This window comes from Enhydra lutris, unplaced genomic scaffold (assembly GCF_002288905.1).
Source record: "Enhydra lutris kenyoni isolate GAN:26980312 unplaced genomic scaffold, ASM228890v2 scaffoldscaffold29, whole genome shotgun sequence".
In the NCBI taxonomy this organism is placed as follows: Eukaryota; Metazoa; Chordata; class Mammalia; order Carnivora; family Mustelidae; genus Enhydra; species Enhydra lutris.
The window spans coordinates 19348254-19371888 of record NW_019154113.1 but is presented as its reverse complement, the minus strand read 5'-3'; the positions used below and the strand labels follow the sequence as shown (position 1 = coordinate 19371888).

Sequence of the window (23635 nt, the reverse complement as noted above, 5' to 3'; positions counted from 1 at the left end):
GATGAGCGATCCTGTATGAAAATCTTGACCACATCTCTCTGACGACCGTCTGAGGACAGGGCCCTCGACGTGGGATTACTGGGTAACGGGGTGAAATCTGCTAAGGCTAATGACAGCCCCAAACTGCCCCACGGAGCGAGTGTGGATTTATGTTCCTGTCCATGCTGTGTGACGATGGCCATTTCTCCCTGGCCATCACTGTGTTTGGACATTTACAAAATGATATTGAACAGTCTTCTGTGTCTCACGGCAGGAGCGGTGTTGACACACTGATGCGGAGACTTTTTTAAAAGTGGTGGAGCCCAAGGCTGTGGGTACTTCCTGCTGTTTAACAACCACCTCATTCCTCAAAAGGATGTCAGTGTGTCACCCTGAGTGTGCACAGCAGGTGTCTAATTGTTTACAAATGAGGTCTATAAATTACAATGCATTTAATGAACTCCACTAAGTCTTACAGTCAACCAAATAATCAGGTTCTGAAGATCGCTAGTAATTCACGTTCCATGTTTCACTTTGCTTTATGGATCTTGCTTAAGGGTCTAATACCTATAAGAGGAAAGGACACTTAGATGTCACTAGCTTAGAAGTGAAGACCTTACCAGAGTACCTGCCCGGCCAGCGCTGCTTCACCTTGACCGCCTTGGCCGTGAATGCAAGGGAAGTGTCTTAGAAGACGTCCCATAGCCAGTCTCCGGATGCCTGGATCCCTTGGTAAATTAGACCCTGAGGCTATGTGTGCCGCCCTGCCCAGCAGGACCCCTACAGCCTCCCCTTGGGGCGGTAAAGGCACTGGCTTCTCGGCAAGGGGTGCCCAGAGGCCTAAACACCAGGCCTTTAAGCGCCCCAGACAAACCACACAGTCCACGCACTAAAGCAGGATCTGATGGGAACGGCCAATATGACAGGTGGCAGAGAGAGTTCCAGAAAGCCCAGACCGTCCAGCTGAAGCAGATGGGTTCAGACAGAAACAGACCATCTCTGCCACTGTAACTGAGGTGTGACCAGTGCACAGAATCAGCACCGTCAAATGGACCGGCCCGGATGGTCCAGTGCGCAGAGGCACGGTTCGAGCCAGTAGCCAGGAGATGACAGCGAGCCCCGTGAGTTTGGGAACAGGTCACAGTTAACATAATAAAATCACCTTTGAGGGATAATTATAACTTTCTGATGGCTGATTATAGATTCTGAAACCAGCCCAAACAGGAAGACAAGTATACGGTATGCTTAAGATAAAAGCAGGACAAATGCGGGCTCCATACTTTCCTATTTAAAAGAAAGAAAGAAAAAGTCAAAGTCCAAAATTTGCCAAAAAGCATCTCTAAACAGGAGTAACATTCAGGACACTCATCTCAAGTAATTTTAACACTGTGCTGTGGACCAGGCAATATTCTTTATGAGACCAAATAAAACCCGTCAATTTAAAACTACAAGGTGCTCATTACCAGCATGTCCTAGCCACCGTATTTTTTAAAGAATATTTAATATAATGCCCTGATTGTTTACACACATAAACGATAACCTCTTTCACGGTAGCTTTCGAGAGCCTTAATACTCTTAATACTAAATAAAATACATTTATCGAATGTGTCAAAGAGTTACATATGATAAAAAAAAAAGTTGTAAGAAATATTTGCACACTGCAGGGAGCCACAGACACAAATACCCCCTCTAAATCCTAAATTTCAGGAGTCGCTGATGGTCTCGTCGATCAGTGTTCACTTCTGAAAGTTGCTCAAAAGCATTAACAGGTGAGATGACAGAGGGGAAAGGAGGAATTTGGCATACCGCTATCTGGTAGGCTTGGAGTAACAACCAAGACAGTTTCTCTGTCTATGAACATTGTTTCAGAAGAGCAGAATGAATTTTAAGGTGAAGTTTCTTACCCACAATGTTTCCCAGCACAAAAACGACAATGCTCATGATAATAGATCCAACCCAATAGAGGCCAATGGTTCTATAACTTTCCCTGCAACGAAAAAATCTTGGCTTAGTGCACTCGAGTTAGGATACAATTAGCAAAAGATGACCCACGTGATTAGCATTACCCTAACTAGTAAAGTGTGCGAACCGCAGCTTACTGAACCGATAGTCATCGGTCAACCCCAAGGGGCCCTACTGGTCAAATTTCATCCCCATCTGTGATACGACAGAACCCTATTTGTGTCCTTTTGAATAGGAAGTACACTTCTACCCTGATCACCTGTTACACTACAACAGGTCAGTCACGGTCCAGGGAAGCCTGCGTTTCACTGTGTCCTGTGAAGCTCACGGCAGGGAAGGAAAAAGAAGGTTCGAGACAGAAAGGAAACTGGACCCATGCTTTAAGGCATTGTAAGTACGAGTAACAGGATGTTAAGTGGACTTTCCCTGGTGTCAGAAGGATGAAGGGTTAAGGGCCATCCAGCCTGTGTCCTAACGGAGCGGCGGGCACAGGCCCCGAATCCTCACAGGTGAGGGTGGCCAGAAGCTCTTCCGGCTGGTACCCCTGCTCATCCCCACTCTGTAAGGGGCGATGAGAGACCGCAGGAAGATTCTCTGAAGTGGGGCAGAGGGGCCACACTGCACTTTCTGCCCTTCCCCACGCCCCAAGCCAAGGGCTGCTACTTCCCAAGAGGCCAGTTCACGACGGCTGGGATTGTCAGCAGGACCGGCGAGAACCCTCCCAGCAGAGATTAACGGACCCAAAGAAGCCCCAACCCACTCCCGGCCGCCTCCAAGCAGAGCCCAGGCATTCTCAGAAATACCTGATGTGCACCCTGGAGGCTTGGGAATGTTCGTGAAGAGACAGGCTAGGACCTGGAAGAGTCCCAGAATGACTAGAGCTGTCCCTGGGCTCATGACTCAGGGCGCAGAGGCTCGGGGCAGGCGGTGGGTCGAGGTGAATTTCCACCTTGTCTGGGCAAGAATCCATCGTTTTCTCCAACCTGGAGCCATGGGGAGGCCTGGGAAGGTGGCCAGGCTTGAGAGGATCCTGCCCCAAAGGGTACACGTTCTTGGGGACAGGGACGCCAGCAGAAAGCAGCAGTGGGCATGCCACCACGGGCAGGGAAGTCCCACGAATTCAGCCAGTGAGAGCACCGCTCACGTGAGGGCTCTGTGCATGCAGTGTCCTGGGCTGGGGTCTCCGGAGAGCGCACCTCCGTGCCCCACACGACAGGCCTGACATATCAGAACTGAGGGCACAGATCCCCAGAAACCAGAAATCCTCACGTAAGACTGCCCTTGTGCCTCAGCCCCATGTGCATGAACATGTGAGGAGCCCACTGGAGACGAGACTGTCCTTACAAGACAACAGTCAGAAGCAGAAGGGTCTGCCCAAGCTGTCCCTATGGCTGGGGATCGTCCAAAGGGACATGTTCAAAGGCAGCGGTGCCAAGGAAAGACCTTGTGTTGACTCCATCTAGCCTGTGTCCCTGGAGCGCATCTCCCCATTCCTGGGTACCTGTTCGTGCCTTTGCCCCACGTGTGGTTTCCTTACACAAGCGCGTCTCGGCGGCTAAGCTGACACAGGGACACACAAGCAGACGGACGGACTTACTCCCAAGCGATGGCCGCCACCATCACCAGATACATCAGATAATGAGCGGAGCCGTCCCAGTAGCAGATCATGTGCCCGTACGCCGTGTTCAGATACGGCTCACCCTAAGGAGAGAGTCAAAGAGGGGTCGGCTTTCAGTCGGACGCAGACCGCCCCGCACACACCGGCCCGGGCTCCGAGGAGAGCGGAGCAGGGAGCTGGCTTGTGTTTGTCCGCGGAGACGAACCGAGGCCGAATCCCAAACTTCACCCTGAAGCTGCTATTGCTGAAGAGCCTGCCTGGCCATCGTCTGATGCATTGGGTGACACACGTGGGCGGTGACACGAGGCAGGTGACATCACGGGCAACCAGGGTGGCACAGCTAACTCACGAGGCTGAGTCAGATCTGTGACCAGGTGCATGGCTCTGGCCAGAGGGGCTGCAGAGAGGACCCTGCCCGCCCAGCCACCAGCTGCCCCACATGCCGATCCCTAGGCTCGTGGGGCTGAGGCTGCTCCGCACCTGGGCTCTCAGACAGACGGGCACCCCACCACCCTCAACCTTCCCAGCCATCCTACGGGACACACACAACTCCGTCCACTCTACGCACGAGAAAACAGGGCTCCGAGGGGTAGGACCGGCCTAAGGTCACATGGCGAACATCAGCATGCCATCAAAAGCCATACTTCTGAGAAATTAATTTTATCAACCTGAGATTATGGCATGCGCTACGTTTCCCTCCTCCAGACGGCTCGCAGAAAGTCACAGTCCAACTCGCAGGAGGTCTTAGTGTCACTCTGACACCCCCTCGTTCTCCTTCCTCCTCTCCTCCATGTTCATGCTCTCCTGCCCTGAGTATCCCCCGAGACGCCCTCCGTCCCGTCTGCAGCAGCCATGAGGGGCCCCACTGAAGCCTCACGCTCCCGGGGCAGGGACAGCCCTGTCGTCTGTCCCCACGAATCAGATGGAATAAAGACCGTGGAGGAAGTGGCAGTAACACAGCAGCTGGACTTGTGTGTTCATGCCTGGCCCGCATCCTCTCTCTCCAACGTGCTCTGGCGGGACAATCCAATCCAATGTCATGACTTCATTTCCCGCCGACACACCAGGCCCTCGGAGCCAGAGCTGGCCTCTCCTGGCAGCCGGATGGGCGTCTTGAACTGGACGGCCCGCGGGCCCTCCCAACCCCCTGAACTCCTTTCCCTCCGCAGTTCTGCCCTCTGCCAAGCCCAGTACCCAGCCTGCCTGGCTCGAAGCCACAGGCCGTCTGTGTCGTTCCTCTCTCCTCTGCAGTCTGTGGGCAAGTCCGGTCAATTCTCTCTCTCTGAGCTCCCCATGGGCCACCCTCCCTCTCCGCAAGTCCCGTTCAAGCCCTCGGTGCCCCTCACGGAGCCAGTCCCGCACTGTCTCTCTGTCCCCTCCTCTCCAATCCAAACGAAGGGTCATGACGCCTGGTTCTTAACACGTTGCTCTTGTGCTCAAAAGCCTCCCGAGGCTAGGTGTCGCCTGCAGGCCCGGCCCTGCCTCCCCCATCTGGCAGCCGGGGCCCTGCCTCCCCCATCTGGCAGCCGGGCGCCCAGAACCTGGCCCTGCAGGCCTGCGCAGAGCAACACCCCCTCCCACCTTCTCACAGCCTTTGTGCCTCACCGCTTGCCACCGTCACCAGCCCAAAGTCTGCGCCCTTCAGCAGCCACCTCGTCCCCAAAACCTCCCTGTCCCGGACTCAGGAGGTCCCAAGCTCTCCGGCTCTTCCACCTCCCTCTTGGCCTCACAGTCCGCTGAGTGCGGGGGCTCTTCTGACCATGGCCTCCACTCATTCCAGCCTCGGCCATCCTAGCGCTCCCCCTCCTCCCCAGCAAGACTTCAGGTACCGTGTATACTCTGAAGGCCCCCGAACCTCTCCGTCAGGAATGTTCCTCAGAGCTCGAGACCTGCAAAGCCCTGCCAACAGAGACATCTGCCGGATGTCCCTCCACCACCCGAAACGCGACATGTCCCCATATGAACTGTGCGTCATCCCTGCACACCTGCACCCGGGCTGACCTGGGGAGACCCCTGCTGTTTCTCACCTCCAGGCTCTTGCTCAAGCCGTCCCTTCTCCTTGGAGGGCCCTCCACCCCCTCGTCCATCTGGAAAATGTTCACCCTCCAATGTCATTGCCATTTAAAAAACTGCTAGAGCAGCGTCACTAAATCAATGGGGCCTCCCCTGACCGCTTCCAGCCCCAGCTCTTCCCTGCGTACAGGCAGACCTTGGCTTTATGGCGCCTGCAGACATGGTGTTTTCACATGCTGAAGGTCTGCGGCAGCTCCGCGTCACAAGTCTCTCAGGAAATGCCGTTCCTCCAACGGCATTTGCTCACTTTGTGTCTCTGGGCCACGTTCGGGCAATCCTGATGATATTTCAAACTTTTCCATTATTATATCTGTGATGGTGATCTGGACCAGTGACCTCTGATGTTACTGCTGGGACCGTGTGCGGGAGCCACGCGTGACGGCGACTGTCGGGTGTGGTCTGACTGCTCCGCCTCCCTGCAGCCCGCCCTCTCTCTCCCTGTCCTCAGCAAACTGTTGTCGCATTTTAAGAAACTGTCACAGCCACCCCAGCCTTCAGCAGCCACCATCCTGATCAGTCAACAGCCAGCGACTTCACGGCAAAGACCCTCCACCAGCAAATAGATGAGGACTTCCCGAAAGCTCAGATAATAGCAAGTTTTTAGCAAAAAAAAGTATTTCAATATTAAGCTATATGCGGGCTTTAGACTGTAGATCTCACACTATAGCATCGTGTAAATATAACTTCTAGATGCATCAGGAAGCCAAAAACTCCACGTGGCTTGCTGTGCTGTGAAATTTGCTTTATTGCGACCGCCAGGGACCAAACCCGCACTGTCTCCACAGTGGGCCCTGACTGCCCAACTCCTGTCTGTGGGACAGAATTCCCCCTGTAATCCCTCGGGTTTAACAATACTAGCATCTTCCCCAAAGCAGGAGGCAGATGTCTTCTTCGACCGTCTCCCCATCACCCCCAATTTATCCCTGAGTCCCATCCCCTCCAACCACTCAGAGCCTCTGGAATTCTTCCCTCCTCCCCACCTCCTCTGCTTGGCTCTGCCTAAGCCATCCCCACACCCTTGCCAGCCCTGCAAAGCCTCCTGACTTGTGTCCCAGCTCCCAGCCCTGACAGTCGCCTTTAAGCCCATCCTTCCCAGAGCTGACTGCATTGTTCCCTGACTTAAAATCTTCCCTCAAATGTGAGATAAAGTCCAAATTCCCTTTGCTTAACATACGAAGCTCCCCATTGTTTGAAACAGAGATGCAAGACTACTTTCCTGTGTGACCCTGAGTAAGTTACTTAACCTCTCGGGCTGGATTCCTCACCGCATGAAACAAGGAAAGAGGACTAGCTCCCTCAAGGGCAGGTAGCCCTACAATACGATGACAGGGAGGGGAGGATCTTCAACACCAAATGGCTCCCTTCAGTGCCTCGGTGTTCTCTAACACACCTAAGAACGGCCTGGGCTTCTGGATATGGTAATGTTTTCATAAGACACCAAACACTAAACTCCTTTAGAGTGTACCACTTATATTAAATAGAAGCAAAGGAGAAAGTTAATGGACCAGGTGTGAGGCAGGAGGGATCAGACCCAACGCTGAAAAGTGCCTCCCATGATTTAATCCCAACTTTCTGCCTCACTCTCCACAGGAATAAACCACCTACGTCTGTGGCAGTAAATGAAATACCATGGGTCCTACCCCCTTACACTAAATGCAGGCATCTCCTCTGTCATCTCTGAGTGACGGGACGTGGGTGGCCGACCCTTTGGCGTAAGGCTAAGGTCACTAAGCGATTCCGTACCTCTCTCAAGTAGTGCGTCATGAACCCATCAATGACTCCGTCCTGTTCCAGGCCTATGATGAGGCTCACCACGCTGGTGAATCCAAACACCGCATACACTAGAGCAAAGGAAGAAGCCGTTATTTATGTCTTTATCTCTCTGCCAAGTAAGCTCTACACCCACTGTGGGGCTTGAACCCAGAACCCCCGAGATCAAGAGTCAACACGCTACATGCCTGAGCCAGCCAGGTGCCCGGATTTAAAAAGCAGCAGCTCGGGAGGCAATGACGTAGAGCTTGGCATTCACCGAAAACAGTGACTTGGGCTTCATCTTTTCCAGAAGACGCTGTGGGCACCGTCAAGATGGACCAGCAGAAGGACCCTCCTGCACAGAAGGACCCTTGCCCTTGTCATGGATCTCCGCATCATTACCGGAGTGCTCTTTGAGGGGACACGCCCCGCGGGGACAGAATCACACACCCACCCGCTAACTCTGTGCCACAGGAGCCTACCCGGCCACCCCATCCATCCTCCACAACCTCCCAGTGGCTGCCATGGGCCACACCCGCATCTCCCCTGCAGCCAGCTCGCCCGATGCTCGCCTGTTCCACACTGAAGAGCCCGAAGACGGACAGTGACCGACAGGCAAGTTGGAAGAAGAAAGGCCGGTGATTTTTAAAATGGGTACAAGACGGCACATTGAATGTGAAACAAGCCAAGCCACAGCGTCTCAAGAGATTCTCACTCAGGTTGTGAGACTCTCCCAAATGGCCCACGAGCTCCCAGCAGCAACCAGCTACGGAACGAGGCCTTTACACGGCAAGGGGTCAAACTTAGCGCATGTTAGTTTATCAGCAAGGCTGCATTTTCAAGCTGTATCCCATCACAAGCCATGTGGTAGGCACGGGCAGGACAAGAATTCGAAGGTGGACAGAAGAACAGCCATGATAGAATCAACGGGAGGTTACTTCCCAGAGAAGAGGAGCCGGCCTCGCCGAGTCCACAGCCGGAGCCGCGGCGTTCACATCCTCTCCAGGCTGCAAGGCCCACGCGGGCGCCCTGCCCCGCAGACCCAGCCTCCCCGTGCCCTCCCGGGCCTGTGCTCCAGATCTTGCTGTCAGGATCAGCCACCAAATGTCCCCCCAAAAGAAGGCACTCGCATCAGATCACTGAGGCTGACGGGGGCGTCCTGTGCTGGGTCTGAGGCAACCAGCCTGGCCCCAAGGATGTAGCATGCTCGGGCTAGGACACAGACGAGACCAGACGGCTGCGGGTGTCAAAACCATGCTCAGTCCTGGGGGGCTGGGAGAGACCCAAGTCAGCTAAGCGTGAACTCCACGGAGTGGGTGGAAAGACAGCAGCAGGAGAGCGCTCTTGAAAGCTGGGCTGGGGTCAGAGCGCAGGCAGGTGGTGGGCGGCAGGAGAAGCGATGTGGGCCTTGAACTCAGGGCCAACTCCTCTACCCCCTGGTTGTCCAACCTCAGACAAGTCACATCATTTACCAAAGCCTCGGGGTCTTTTACACGCAAGGTGGGAGAAATTAGTTACTTACAATTCTTTCCCTCCCCACCTTTGCCAAGACCCACAGTGGGCAGAGAATATTCCCCATATGCCACTGATAATGGATGCAGCCACACAATGTGGTTTGGCCAGTGGAATGTGCATGAAAGTGACAATGGCCACGTCCCCGTCTCCTCTGCCATGAGAAAGGCCCACCGGGGGGAGCTGCTGGTCCAACAACAAGGAGACGTGGGGCAGCTCTGGACGTGGCCCACAGCCTGACGCACAGCAGTCCCAGCCGATGGGCAGACCCGTGAGCACGGACACTAAATGTTTACACCCAGGACTGGAAACACCTGGAGAGTCCGTCGATGGACGAATGGATAAAGAAGATACATGTAAACACAATGGAGTATTACTGAGCCGAAAGAAAGGAGGAGGGAAGTCCTGCCGTTTCCAACAACCTGGTGGACTTGGAGGGCGTTACGCTAAGTGAGATGAGCCAGCAGAGAAGGACCGAGGCTGTATGGTGTCCCTTACGGACATGGAACCCGAGCAAGCTGAGCTCACGGGAACAGAAGCTGGAACGGTGGCTGAGCGGCTGGCGAGGGGGGACACAGGGAGATGCTGGTCGAGGGGTACAGACCGACAGTGACAAGATGAGTAAGAGGTCAGCGCGGCGACGGTGGTTAACGAGGCCGCACTGTACACTCAGTGTTCTCACTGCAGGCCATAAAAGGTGATGATGGGACGTGAGGGACCCTACGGTGAACGAACTTGTCAGGGTCACGGTCTCACGGTGTGGCCGTGTGTCACACCATCCCAGGGTAGCCCTCACACCCGCCCAGTGTCGGATGTCAAGGGTGTCTCAGCAAAGCGGCGGAAACATGGGGAACGTCTGTTGCTGCTGCAGGACACTGAGGTCTGGGGGGTCTGACCCGCAGCCTCACTAACGCAGACACGGAACCAGGGAAGGCCCAGCCCAGCTCCCAGCATGGGAAGCGCTCGAAGGCGGGGACGGCTTTGCCGGAAGCAGCGTGGGGCAAAGAGGAGCCTGGCTTCTGGGGTCAGTGACGTTCTCACTGCATGACCTTGACCACCTGTCTCAGCGGCCCCGAGCCAGCTTCTTGGTCTGTAAGTGGACAGGACTTGTCGTGAGGATTAAATAAGCTAATACGGGGCCAGCGCTCGGGGCCACACCAGGCACGTAGTAAGTGCTGGATCGGGGTGTTTTTATTTATGTAATGTACATGGGTATTTTTCAGGCACTGCTTAAATGTTCGACTAATATCACTGTGCGCAGCAACCCCCACGGGGAGCGTTAGTATTTCCTCATCATGCAAACGTGCGGACCAAGACACTGTGCAGCTCAGCTCCATGCCAGGTGGAGGGAGCGGCCAGAAGCGAGGCAAAGGCAGGAAGCCCGGGAAGGAGCTACTGCAAGAGGTCAGAGCACGGCTGGGGGTGGGGGCAAGGAACACAGGCGCCTCCTGCCTGGCCCTGGCATTGACCTTCTGCCACGATCCCCGCTGGGGAAGGGTGGGGTCCACGGCCCAGAGGAGGTGTTCGTCTAGAGGGGAGGACTGTTGCCCTGAAACACTCCTGCTTCCTGCCGCTTCCCCAGTGGGGCTCAGGGTACCGGAGGCGGACGACTTCTTCACGGGGGGACATGAGGAAGGCGAAGGCCGAGCGCTGCGCCGTGAGGGGGACACCGACCGCCTCCCTCCCGCGGAGACGTACCATAGAACAGTGGGTCCCGGGGTGGTTTTCTTTTGACCAGGACACGAGCCAGCAGGGCCACCAGGAGCAACATGAGGGCAGCAACCGCCACGACTGTCCAGGAACTGCAACGACCAGCACAGGGAGGCAGCCACTTACCGAAATAAACACGTGGATACATGGAATTTCCTGGCTGTGAATGCTCTCGCCCCACGTCTGCCTCTGCCTCCAGCTCCAGTGCCGCAGGCTGAGCTGGGTGGCCTGCAGCCCTCTGGCCCCTGCGGGTCACCCGTGCGACTTTCAGGGACTGGAAGCACCAGCTCCCCACTCGTCCTAACCTGAGCGCCTGCACCCTGCACGCCATCCCACGCCCCCTGAAGACGGTCCCTGCCCCACCCCCCCAGCTCACCCCGGCACCTCCAAATCCTGTTCCCCGGTGACTGACAGGCCTAACCGCTGAATCTGTCGCCTCTCTCAGGGCCGGAAACCCTTGGACTGCGCTCGAGGGAGCACAGAGGAGTCTCAGCTACACACACCTTCCAGAAAGACCAGGAGGAAGGGCCCCAGGCCACGTGTATAATCAAAGGGACCAAAGGATAAGGCCAATCCCAGGAGGGAGGAGTTTGGGCCAGAGCTGCGGCCCAAAGGAAGGAAGCCAGCTCCCCACACCAGGGCCATCAAGCCAGAGTCCAACCCCACACCCAGAAGGTAAGGGGAGGCTGGGGTGGGCACAAAAGACATGGTACCAAGGAGACCAGGGTCCAAGGCCCGTTCCCCATGGGGCAGCCCTAGGGCGTGAGGCTTGGTTGAGTTAGCAGTCGAGATACCTGGAGTCTAGGACCCCCTTTGCCACTGCCCGACTGAGCAACTTGAGAAAGCCATGTCATTTCATCATCTGCTTTATAACTCACTTTAAAACACATTAAGGATAAAATGTATTATGTACCCATGCGGGCCAGGCACTGTGGATGAATGGAGGTCATCCATCCCTGTCTCATGGAGGGTCCAGTCTCAGTGGACTCTGAGCGCTCTCACCCAGGAGGTCACCTCCAGTCCTGCAGAGATGCGCTCTCTCTCACACCCCGGCACCCAGCAGGGCTGGCAGGGCTAGACACAGGATCACGTGGCCCTCTCCAATGGTCCACTATACCACAGCCTCCTCCGCTGAAACCCCATCCACACCATCACAGCCCAAGAGCATCTTCTGGATCACCTTTGCTATATGCCCCTGGGGCTTCTGGAAAGTACCTTCCTCAGTCACAGCTTCCACCAGGACCCAACAATACCTACCAACAGCTGAGGGGCAAACTCATGCTGAAGCTCGCTCCACCCCCCCCCCCCCCCCCCCAGCTGGAATGGGGGTTAGAAACCTGCCCCCAGCGTAAGAAAGCTCAGTGAGGAGGTGGGAAGCGAGCCACCCAGGCTGCAGGTAAATGGGCCCCCAGGAGACTGGTTGCAGGTGCGGGAGAGCTGCATCCCCAGCTCTCCTGCAGAGTCAGGGAATGGGCTCTGGGCCTCAGGAACACCCAGATTTCCAAATGCCGTCCTCCACCTATAGAATCAGAATCCGTTGGGCTGGGGCAAGGGAATATGCAGCTTTTTTTCAAGATTCCTGGATGAGTATGACAAAGAAAGTCCGCCTGAGAACTCCTGTCAGGGTATTTGGGAATTCATGAATGGATGAAGGAGGGAAGTAGGGGGAGAAGAAGCCAAAAAGGAGAAATGGATGGATGGTGGATGGTGGATAATGAATGAATGGACAGATGGTGGATGGCGAATGGTGAATGAATGGATGGATGGATGGTGGATGGATAGATGGATGGATGGTGGATGGATAGATGGATAATAGATAGTGGATAGATGATGAATGGTGGATAGTGAATGGATGGATGGATGGACGATGGATGGATATATGGTGGTTGCATGGATGGATGGATGATGGATGGCAAATGAGTGGATGAATGAATGAATGAATGATGGATGGTGAATGGTGGATGATGGATGATGGGATGGATGGATGACAGATGACGGAAGGATGACACACTTCTATGATAAGAATGAGGATGACTGTGTCAATGTCCAGGTAGGATGCTGAAGTAGGAAATTTCTAGTGGTGCACATCCGTGGCTCTTCCTGTAGAGATAAGCCAAAAGAGCAAAGGATGGAGGAGGAAGCTGATGTGGGTCAGGAACATGATGCTGGACCGAAGCATCCCGTGAGAAGCGAAGAGGTCCGGTGTGCTATGTAAGCTGACAAGCACTTTAATCACAGCCCAAGGCAGGTGGTGACCAGGAAATGGCCCCCATCCCTGCTCGTACAAGGACCTATGCACCGTCGCACAGCGGGCGCCCTCAGGGGAGTGTGAGGGTCGTGTAAACTGCGCTCTTACAATTGCCACCTGGCAGAGGAGCAAGGAGCGAAGAGAAACTGGGGCCACAGATTCCGTGCGTATCCCAGGGACCACCAAGTGCAGGACCAGCTCAGAACTGAGAGAGAAGGATCTGGCAGGACTTGGTGGGGGCGGGGGGCTGCTGAGACACAACAAAGGGTAAAAACTTTGCTAGTCTTGGACTGGGGCGAGGGGGTTACTGATGCCCTTCCATGAAGGGGATGTGTATGGGTGAGCATGAGAAGAGAGATAAAGTGTGTGTGTGTGTGTGTGTGTGTGTGTGTGTGTGTGTGTGTGTTAGAGAGAGACGATGAGACTAACGGATCCTAAACTCTTTCCTGACTCCGTAACCTGCCTTGCTTTTTCTGGTTTTCAGGCTTTCGTAAACTGCCTGGTGGGAAGGAAGCTTCAACTAATCGAGCTGATCCAAACCTGACCGCATGCCTGCTACGCACAAGGCCCCGGGCTGGGCCACACGACGCCACGGTGAGCTGTGGCCTGGGAAGGTGAGTTCTGACCACAGCGAGGGAATTCTCGTGGGAGAAGCGCAATCCCAGGGGGCCAGGTAGACGGAGAGATCCTGCACGCTTGGAGGGAGGGTCTGGAAAACGTGGAGGTGGCGTGGTACCTGAGGCTATCAAATCAGGGATGGCTTCCACAGTCAGGTCAGGGAGGAAGTCCTCCCAGTCAGAGGTGAGAGCATGAACCAGGGCAAGGAGGCAAGGGCTGGGGCAGAGAAGTTCCTGGGGGAGGCTTGGCAGGGCCTGGGGTGGGGAACCGCAGGGAGGAAACAGATGTTAGCCCAGGCCTGGGGCCAGTGTGGAAGGGGACAGTGGGAGGGGGGAGTGGAGGAAGAGGACAGAGGAGCCAGAGGTCACTGGGATTTTACCTGCAGGGGGATGGGAAGAATGACTGGAACCAATTATTCAAAACTCTGCAGGGCTTAGCGATGTGCTCAATACTACAAGGCAATACATAATTCAGTGTGTGCTTAGTAAATGCCATCACCATCCTGCCAGGGGCTGAGGCCAAAATCTCAGAGTCATCCCCAAACCCTCTCCAGGACATGCAGACCTTCAGTAAGCCGCACTGCTCTCCCTCCCAGATACCCTGCACCCAGCCACCACACCCCTCTCCTCCCTCTGCTCCCTGTTCCCCTACCTGGAAGGCTCTGTCCACACCTTTTCCCATGCCCACCTCCTGCACCTCAAGCCACCCCCTCCAAGAAGCCTCCCCTGACCACCAGTCACCTTCCCAGTCACTCATGTCACCCCATTTTTTGATGTCTGTTTCAACACTCGCTTCCCTAACCTTTCCTAGCTTGTCCATAGCTATATCCCCAACACCTGGAACAGCGTCAAGCACAGAATATGTCCTCAATAAATATTTGTTGCACTGCGCACAATGCCACTGTGGACACTGTATTCACAGACACGTGACATCTGCTGCCCGGAGCTGCAGCAGCTCCCAGGAGATGTACCCCGAGACGGGGTCAGGCCAAGGGCAGTCACGGCCAATGTCCAGGCAGTGCTCCGTATGGATGGGGGCCATCTGCATAAGGCTGTCAGCAAGTGGTAGCCCCAGCAGAGAGAGAGAAGGGGGAAGGAAGTCACCGCCCTGGAGGCAGACCCTTATCCCCAGCTCAAAGACTGGAGGGGGTTTGCCACGCGCAGACTGATGCAATTTCCTCAGCACCAACTGCTGGGGGAACCTAAGAGGTTAACTTCTTCGCCCCCATGGAGAGCAGGGAACACCAGCAGGCACGGAGGCCTGGCACCTCTCCCACCATCCCGGCAGGCCCGCAGCTGCCTGGTGCAGGGTGGCATAGCCTGGGATCCCTCACACCAGACTGAGGCGGGGCTTTGAACCAACCCATCTGTGGCCTGTCAGCCCCACCCATTTCCTTGGCCATGAGCTGCTCGGCCACCCTTCCCCGTGCCGTCTTACCCCGCGCCTCTACACAAAACGGTCTCTCTGGATCCTGACAATAGGATACAAATACAGGCCATTTCACAGACCAGAAAACTGAGGCCACGCCACACGGGTCGTGCCAAGGCACGACTAGAACCCGGGTCTTTGCTTGTCAGCCCGGGGCTATTTCTGCTAGTCATTCACAACAGTTTCTAAAATTAATAGGAAACGAGAAGTATGTGCGTGTCCATACATGGAAACGTCCCTGTGAAATGCGAAACGAACCCGGCACAACCCGAGGGAACACGGCCACGCTCGCAGCTGGCGGCGTCTGCGCCCCCACACCCCGGCCCCTGGGCTCAAGGGCAGGGGCATTGCCTCGTTGACCTCCGTCACCCCGGACACCGGGGCCGGCGCGCGCGCCCCGCACTGGGCTCCAGAACCTCACCGAACGGCCGGGACGCCCGCCCGAGCCCAGCCCCCCGCCCTCCCCCGGCCCGCGCGCCCCCCGCGCGCCTCCCCTCCCCCGGCCCGGAGCGGGGAGCCCCCACAGGCCGCTGGCCCAAGCCCTGCGGTTGGCCGCTCGAGCCCCATCGGAAAAGTTGCCGGGGGCTCGCGCGGCGCCCACCCGCGGCCCCGGCGCCGCCCCCCACCGCGCGCGCCCACTCACTCGTGCTGGGCCGCCAGGTGGTTGAAGACATAGGTGACCGGGATGGCCGAGAGGGACAGCACGAAGACCCCGGTGGCCGCAGAGGCACTCATCGCCGCCGCCGCGCCGCTCGCCCTTCAGCGCATCCCGCGCGGCGCCCCGCCCCAGCTTCCGGCAGCGCCCGCGCCCCTCGGCCGTGCCCTTCGGGGCGTCCCGCGCCGCGCCCTCAGCAGCGCCCCCTCGGCGCGCCGGCCCGCAGCCGCCCGGGAGCGCAGCGCCGCGGTGCGGTCCCGGAGGGCGCCCTGGCCGCGCCCGGGCCCGAGAGCGGCGACAGCCCGCGGCGCGGGACAGGTGTCCCGGGGGCGCGCGCTTTGCGGGAAGGCGGCGGCGGCTTGGGAGGCGGGCACGGCCGGTCGCGGATCCTCGACGACCTGGAGAGGCTCTGGGCAGCGCTGCGGGCGGCGGGGGTGGGGCGGGGGGTGGAGTCAGACCCGCAGGCGTCGGAGCGGGAAGGGCCCCGCGAGATCATCCACGTGGGGAGCCCTAGGCCGGGGGGTCGGGAGGGACGATGATCCCGAAACCGTGGATCGACAGCGGGCAGCGGGCACAGCTCGGTGCAGAGAACCGGGTCAAACCCAGGCTGCTCGCTCGCGTGCCGCTGACCTTGGTCAAGTTACTTAGCTCTTTGGTCTTTTCCCTTCTCTGTCCAATGGGAATAGCGCGCGCAGCGCAGGAGGCGATGAACTGAGCCGCTGTGTATGGATTGACACCCCCCCCCCCCCCCGCCTCTCGGAACACCGGGGTCTCCTGCAATTTCCGTTTCTGGTGGTTGAAACTCACCCTGGGAGAAACCCTATGATTTGAGAGACCAGGTAGCGTTCCGGAGGCCGGGTTTCTGCGGGACCGGAGGCGTGGGGCCCTGCGCGGGGAACGAGCACAGGGAGGCCAGGAATGAGGGCTCAGACCGCCGTCAGACAGACGGGCACCAAGTATGCCCGAGGCTGCTTGACCGTGCTGGGGGCGAGGTCTCAGAACCCCCCCGGGACTCAGCCTGGCATGGTCTGCTGTCCCGGGAAAGAGAAAGACAACGAGTGCCAGACAGACAGCAGCCCCGGAGACCCAGAGAGGAGAGCGGTACTCAGCACTAAGCCTGCAGCGGCCCAAGGCCTGAGGGCATCATTCGGCTCCTTTTAGAGAGGACGGAGATGAGTCACAGAGAGGCGGAGACCTACCCCTCCGGGGCCACTGCACTTTCCCAAGCCAGCTCTCCTGATCCCCTACCCGGGTGCTCCCGGGAGGCTTGGGTCTAACTCTGAGGAGGTAATGATAAAACCTTGGCCCAAATCGTGACACAGCCGAAGTTTTTCCCAAGGGACATCCTTACCTCTGACCTGGATGTCACCCTCCTTCACAACTACTCCGGTGTTTGTCACTGTCCTTAAGCTCTCTCTTCCTCCAGACAACAAAACCCCCTTTTGAGCCCCCCACTCTCCTCCCAGCCCATCCCTGAGGCCAGCCCAGCCCCTCCCTCACCACCCAAACCCTGCTGCATGAGTTTTGCCTTCTCTCTTATACCTTAAACCCCTCTGGCTGCCCTGGGTCCCTCCCCTCAACCTAGGCACACGCATGACTACGTCCCAGTGTAGACATGGCTCCCTGGGCCAGCGGCTCCTCTCCGTTCGCCACCTTCTCTCCTTTCTCACGCACACTCCGATTTAATGCCCGAGCTCTGCTGAGAGATCCCAAATTACAGTCCTCCTGCTGGCGTCTCCCCTCAGTGCTGCCGCATGGGCGTCCCACAGACTCATCACAGTCAACATGGCCAAAATAGATTTCCTCATTGTCCACGAGACCAGGTTCCTCTCATCTGGTGGCACCACCCCTCACCCGACGGGCCAAGCCAGACACCTGGGAGTGCACCTCCGTTCTGGCCGATCCCCCTTCCTCTGGTTCCGGCAGCACCGCCGGCGCTCCCTTCCAAATCCTTCTCAAGTCTGTGCCCCCACCGTTTGTCGGGGTCTGTCTCCCGTGTCCTACCCCTTCCCTCGTCTCTCCGGCTCTGATCCTGCCAATTCTAGAAGACTTCACCTGACCCCCATCCTGGGCCTCCCTCCCCCTGCATCAAGCTTTGCTTTCTTCAGAGAGCTTCCACTCTTCCAGATTAACTTGCTTACGTGTCTGCTTTCTGTTCCGTGTCTCTCTCTCCCTTATGACGTAAGCTCGGCGAGGTCAGGAACGCACCCGTCGTGTTTATAGTTCTAGTCCTATCCTTTCTATTAGCGGAAGAGGTGCTCAAGAAATCATTGTTCAGTGAATGAATGCTCAAGTCATCATTGTGCATTGGAACTATGTGAGCCGCATGTGTAATCTTAATTTTTTTTTTTTTTAGGTAAACTCTATATTCAACATAATGCTTGAACTGAAGACCCCGAGGTCAAGAGTCACACGCTCCACCAACCGAGCCAGCCAGGTGCCCCTGTAATCTTAAATTTTCTAGCAGCCACATTACAAAAGAAGAAGGACACAGGTGAAATTATTTTTCATGATAGAGTCTATTGAAGCCATATGTCCAAAAGATTATTATTTCAACAAGTCATCAGTGTCAAAGATATTGAGATATTTTACACTAAGTCTTTCAAATTTCATGTATTTTACACGTAACAGTATATTCTGTTTCAGACTAGTCACATTTCAAGCACTCAACGGCCACATGTAGCAAGTGGCATCTATACCGGAATCATGGTTCTAGAACTTTCTCCCCCTCTTGTACTGTCCTGGCTTCAGCTGTGCTCTCTGCTGGCTAATGTCAAGAATGGGTGTGATATTAAATCACTTATAAGCTTATTCAAGTGTCCTCAGAGAGTCTACCATGTTTCTAGCATTGTTCTAAGACATGGTCATACAAAGATGAATTATAAACACATCTTCCCAAGAAGTCCACAATCTGGTGCGAGAAAGGGATATGTAAACAATTACCATAAAAGGCATCAAAGATGTATGTACAGCTTGTTAGAGGAACCACCGGTTCTGTCTGGACGAGTCAAGAGAAGCTACGAGGAGGAGGTGAGGCTTGCGCCCAGACTTGAAGAGCAAGTAGAAGCTGGCCAAGCAGACCAGGAGCGGGTGGGGCTTCCCAGGCAGTGGAGAGAGCACATGTGATGGCAGAAATGGGTGGGCACATGCCACTTGGTGAACTTCAAGTCACTTGCTTTGCTTGAAAATACCAGGATGTCATGCACAAAGGGGCTGGCAGGAGGTGAAGGTGGACAGGTGACCCGGGACTCGATCTCGGAAGACCTCAAATGCAGGGAACATGTAAGGTTCATGAGTGGGAGAGAGTAGCATCTTCAAAGCCCCGCCTGGCAGCTGGTGGGGACCATGGTTTAGAAAGAGGAGAGACAGGAGGCAGGAAGGCCAACTAGGAAGCTAGGACAATGGTCCAGCGAGAGATCATGAGGACCTGAACCAAGGAAGTTCGAGGAAGAAAAGGGTCTGGAGAGGGATCGTAAGGGGAGAAAGTTGGGAGGTGGGGGCTTAGCACAGGTTTGGTTTCAGACACGTGGGGCTGCCAGTGCCCATGGGTTCCCAGGAGGAATGGTCTCATTGGCAACTGGGGATACCAGCCTGTGGCACCAAGAGAGGTACAAATGACAGATGTAGATCTGGGGGGTCAGGAGCCTGGAGATGTGGCTGAATAGCAAGGAGATGAATTCCCTGTCCCAGGAAGAGAGTAGAGACAAAGAGAATAGTAACAGACACGGCCAGAGAGCGGGTGGTGAGCCCTGCCCCCAGCAGAGCAGCCCAAGGGCATCTGAACGCAGTGGCATAGGCATTCAACACCCCAACCTCAGGAGCTGTTCCCTGAGAATCCGCAAGACACCCAGGGGCCACCTCAAAGCTCAGGTGCTGTGATATACATGTTGGAGATTATGATTTTCTTGATAATAGTTTCTCTTAATGCTGAAAGTATGAGTAGCCAGAACTCTTGTAGTCGAGGAGCCTGTGTGCTAGGAACCCTCCCCAGCAACCTGCGTAAACCCAGTGAAAATAATCTCATTCCACAACACTACTGTACTGTGGAGACTCCAAAGTGTAGTTGACCTTTGAATAATGCAGGGGGGTTAGGGACCCCCTCCACCCGCTCAGTCAAAAATCTGCATATACCTTTTGACTCCCCAGAAACTGCTGACCAGAAGCCTTACCAATAACATAAATGGTTGATTCATGCATATTTTGTATGTTATCTGTATTCTACACTATTTTCTTATGATCAAGTAAGCCAGGGAAAAGAAAATGTTAAGAAAATCATAAAGAAGAAAAAATACATTTACAGAACTGAACTGTATTTACAAAAAAAGAAATCCACGTATAAGTGGGTCCATGCAGTCCAAACCCATGTTGTTCCAGAGTCAAGGGTATTTCCACTAATATTATCTCTTTTAAGCTTCACAGCAGCTCTCTGAAGAAGAGAGAGAGCCCTTTATGGATGGAGAAAGTGAAGCTCAAAGAGGCGATGTGACTTGCCCAAGGTCAAAAGGCTAAGAGAGAGGGTGAACCTGACTTCAGTCGCTATATCCGTGAATCTATGCCCAGTGACTGAATCTAAGTCCCTAGACCCACGTTGCCACAGCTCACTGAGCACCACGTTGGACACCTTAGAAATGGTGGATGGATGCGCTACAGGCTTAGCCAGCTGCCTCCTTGCTCAGGAAGCTGAGGTCCGGAGTTCTATTCCACGCCGATCAGTAGGAATTAAATTCCCATCTTGAAAAAGGGCTGGATACGACTTAAATGGTATTCAGACAACAGAGTAGTTTGGTTTTTTATTTTGTTGTGAGTTTGTGTGTATGTATGTTTTTTAGGAGCATCAATCTTGCAAGCCATGGAGACTAATATTGTAGCTGTGAAACTTGACTCCAAGCTTCCCGCAAGCAAGCAAAAATAGACCTGTGGAGGTACGCACTGTTCTGTGGTAAGAAAGACACAGGTTTTTGTCACATTGATTCAAAATAATTGACAGATCAGGAATTCAACTGAAGCAGCCCTCACCATGCCTGTTTATGCCTCAGAGGGGAAGTGAAAGCAGAACATGAGGGAACTTGGTCATCAGGAGCTAAGAAAGAATGTCAGGAGGGTAAGACAATAACTCCTCTGAAAGAGTAAAGTGGAAGTCAGCCCACACGTCTGCTGGCCCTCAGCCCCAGAGCTCTTGTTCTGCACGTTTCTGTTTCGCCCTTTTTAATCCTCCTTTAAACGTTGTGTTCATGTTTTTATGAAAGTCTGCACGCTCTAGATGAACGTGCAAGGGGTCATCAAACAAATTGGTTTGTGGGGTATATAGGGACGGGACAAGTAACCTGAGAGTGACCAAGTAAGGCTGCTGTGCCTTAGTGGGTAGACCACTAGGATCCTGTCCAAAGAAGGCACCAGACAGTGATGAAACCCCTCAGAGAAACCCAAGTCACTCTAAACACTAAGTCACATTCAACACTAGATTTCTCCTTGGTAACCATGAGTGCCCTGACAAGGGCTGCAGTTAGTGACATGGGCATTTTGGGGTGATGACTGCTGTCTGTCCAGCACCTAATACAGTGCCAGGCATAGAGCAGATGCCCAATAAATGTGGACTGGAGAGAAAAAGGGGGAGAGGAAGGGAAGGTGGGGTTTAAATTAAAAAAGGAGGGGAGGTGAAGAGATAGAGGGAGAGGGAAGGACAGAAGTCTGCAGGAAAGTGAGAAGGAAATAAATGAAATGAAATGAAGGAAATAAATGAAATAAATGAAAGGAGAGATGAAGTTAGGATATAAAATGTTTGTCAAAAGGTCTAGTGCACTCGCTGGTTGGGGCTGGTTGGGGCCTGGACCGTTGCCCTGGGTTTCCTAGCAACCAAAGCAAGGAAGGAAACATAATAACATTCACAGTATCCATAGGATAAAAACAGATCAGTTGTTCAGAAGCTCTTCCCTGGTTCCTCTTAAAGGAACGCTGTGTCATACAGTATGTCCTTAGCAACATTCCTACAATAAATATAGAATCAAATTCTGAACAGTTGTCTCTCAGTACAGCCTCAGTGCGGGTGATCGGCATGGCGCCAAGACCCACTCAAGGAGCCAAAAGAACTTCGCCAGATAAGCAACTCTCTGAAGGTTTGGCGTGGGGCCGTGCTGCTTCTTATAATGGGGGCAGAGCTCTCCCACGGAGATAGAGCATCACCTCACAGACCTTCTCAACCCCCCGAAGGGTTCTTCTCCCTGCCAACCTGAAGCCATCTCCAGCTGGGGTCAAAGGGTATCCAGCAATGTCCTCCAGGCTATGCTCAAGGAATATCATTTCATATAATAATGTTTTCATTAAACAAGACCATAGGAAGTTTGAAATTATAGGGGCTGGCAAGAAGGAAGAAATAGTCTACGTTGTTAAGTAAGGACAGAATGTTACGGTTTGACAAGCCAACGGAGGGCAACTTGACATTCCTGTGTGAAGGAGCTGAACACTTGGACAAGGACGAATTTCAAACCCAGGGTTGCCGCGGTATTCAGACCGCTCCTGGGGGATAGCAGAAAGACCTCCTAGTTAGGGTTTGGGTTGGACAGAAGTGATTGGAGAGGAGGTAGGGGGCTTCCTTGACAGTTACCTCCCCTACTCTAGATGCCTTTTGAACCTCTGATTCAAGAGGTGACATAATAGGTAACAGAATAATTAACATTATTAACTGGCTAGTAAATGTGTGTATATATATTTGGGGGGTGCTTGAATGACATCTGCCTTCAGCTTAGGTCACCCCTGGGCCAGGCTCCCTGACCAGTGGGGAGCCTGCTCCTCCCTCTCCCTTGGCCCCTCCCCCCACTCATGTTTTCTCTTTCTTTTAAATAAATAATAAAATCTTTGTGTGTGTGTGTGTGTGTGTGTGTGTGTGTGTATATATATATATATACATATATACACATATTATATATATATTTACGTAGGCAGGAACCTATACAAATATATATATATTTGAGAGAGTGAGAGAGAGCGCACACGCACACGCATGTAGTGGGGAGGGGCAGAAGGAGAGAGAATCCCAAGCAGAGCCTGACACAGGGCTCCATCTCACCGCCCCGAGATCAGGACCCCAGCTGAAACCGAGAGTTGATGCTTAACCGACTGTGCCACCCAGGTGACCCCAATAACTATATATTTTTAAGAAATAAGAAATAATCCAGCACTTGAAACAAGAAAGGATACTCCTGGTCAACCAGAAACGTGAAAGATACCTAGAAGACTGTGGTAGCCTTTGCTTTGGTGGCCCCACGAGCCACACTTGCCACCGTTCATGCCTCGTGGTAGATCCCTACCGCCTGGACTCTGGACTTGGCGTGTGGCTGGCTTGCTCTGGCCAGTGGGACCTTAGCATAATTGAAATAGATATCGGTAAGAGCTTATACGTTACAGTGTGTCCTCTGGGGATACTGTCTTGGAAGCCAGCCACCGTGCAGTGAGGAGGCCCGAGCAGCCACGCAGAGAGGCGAGCATGGGCTGACAGCCCGAGCTGAGATCCCAGCCAGCAGCCAGCCCCCACATGGAGGAAGACTGGTCCAGACCTCCTGACCCTCCCGACATCAGCCCCCCATGAAGCAAAACAACTGCATGGTCAACCCACAGGATCATAAGAAAAGAACTCATTTTTGGTGTTTAAGCACTGAAGTTTGGGGTGATTTGTCGTGCAGCAGCCGACGGCTGAGAGCAGAAGGCGGAGCTGCAGGAAGAGCAGAGGGAACGTAAGGCTCGCACCTGGGACGCCTCCCGAGGGAGACAAGGAGCAGGTCCACGTTCAGAGTAAATAGACACGGAGTGGAGGCGGCTCTGAACAGCACTCAGGGAGGGGCGGCGCCGCGGGCCACTCCATCAGGCCGTCCTTCTGTCTCCAGGCAGGGGTGTTAATCAGGAGCCCTGCTCTGTGGAGATGCCGGGCGGTCTGCCTTGAGAAGGTCTGAGGCAGGCTGTAGGGCCAAGGAATGAAGCAGGACCCTCTGGGACAACTGTGGGAGTCCCTAGCCTGACTGACTGCTTGCCTCTCATCCTGGTACCCAAAAAGATTTCTGTGTCTGGAACTCCATGGCCAGAGAACCCT

At 54.6% G+C, this 23635-nt stretch overlaps 1 protein-coding gene across 6 annotated transcripts in view; it reads right to left on the bottom strand.

The window, feature by feature from the left end:
• Positions 1-15648, bottom strand: part of LOC111152727 (transmembrane 6 superfamily member 1) — a 29920-nt gene extending 14272 nt beyond the window's left edge. For 4 of the 6 annotated variants that reach the window (XM_022511316.1, XM_022511317.1, XM_022511312.1 and 1 more), the window contains exons 1-6: positions 15544-15648; positions 10595-10698; positions 7376-7473; positions 3539-3642; positions 1884-1966; positions 1142-1263 (exon numbers count right to left, since the gene is read on the bottom strand). In XM_022511316.1, the coding sequence (XP_022367024.1) occupies positions 1142-1263; positions 1884-1966; positions 3539-3642; positions 7376-7473; positions 10595-10698; positions 15544-15635 (603 nt within the window). In that variant the 5' untranslated portion in view covers positions 15636-15648. Of the gene's footprint in view, positions 1-1141; positions 1264-1883; positions 1982-3538; positions 3643-7375; positions 7474-10594; positions 10699-14442; positions 14514-15543 lie in introns of those variants that run through there. The other 2 variants (XM_022511313.1, XM_022511314.1) reach the window with 2 other exon arrangements.
• Positions 15649-23635: the final 7987 nt, after the last annotated feature.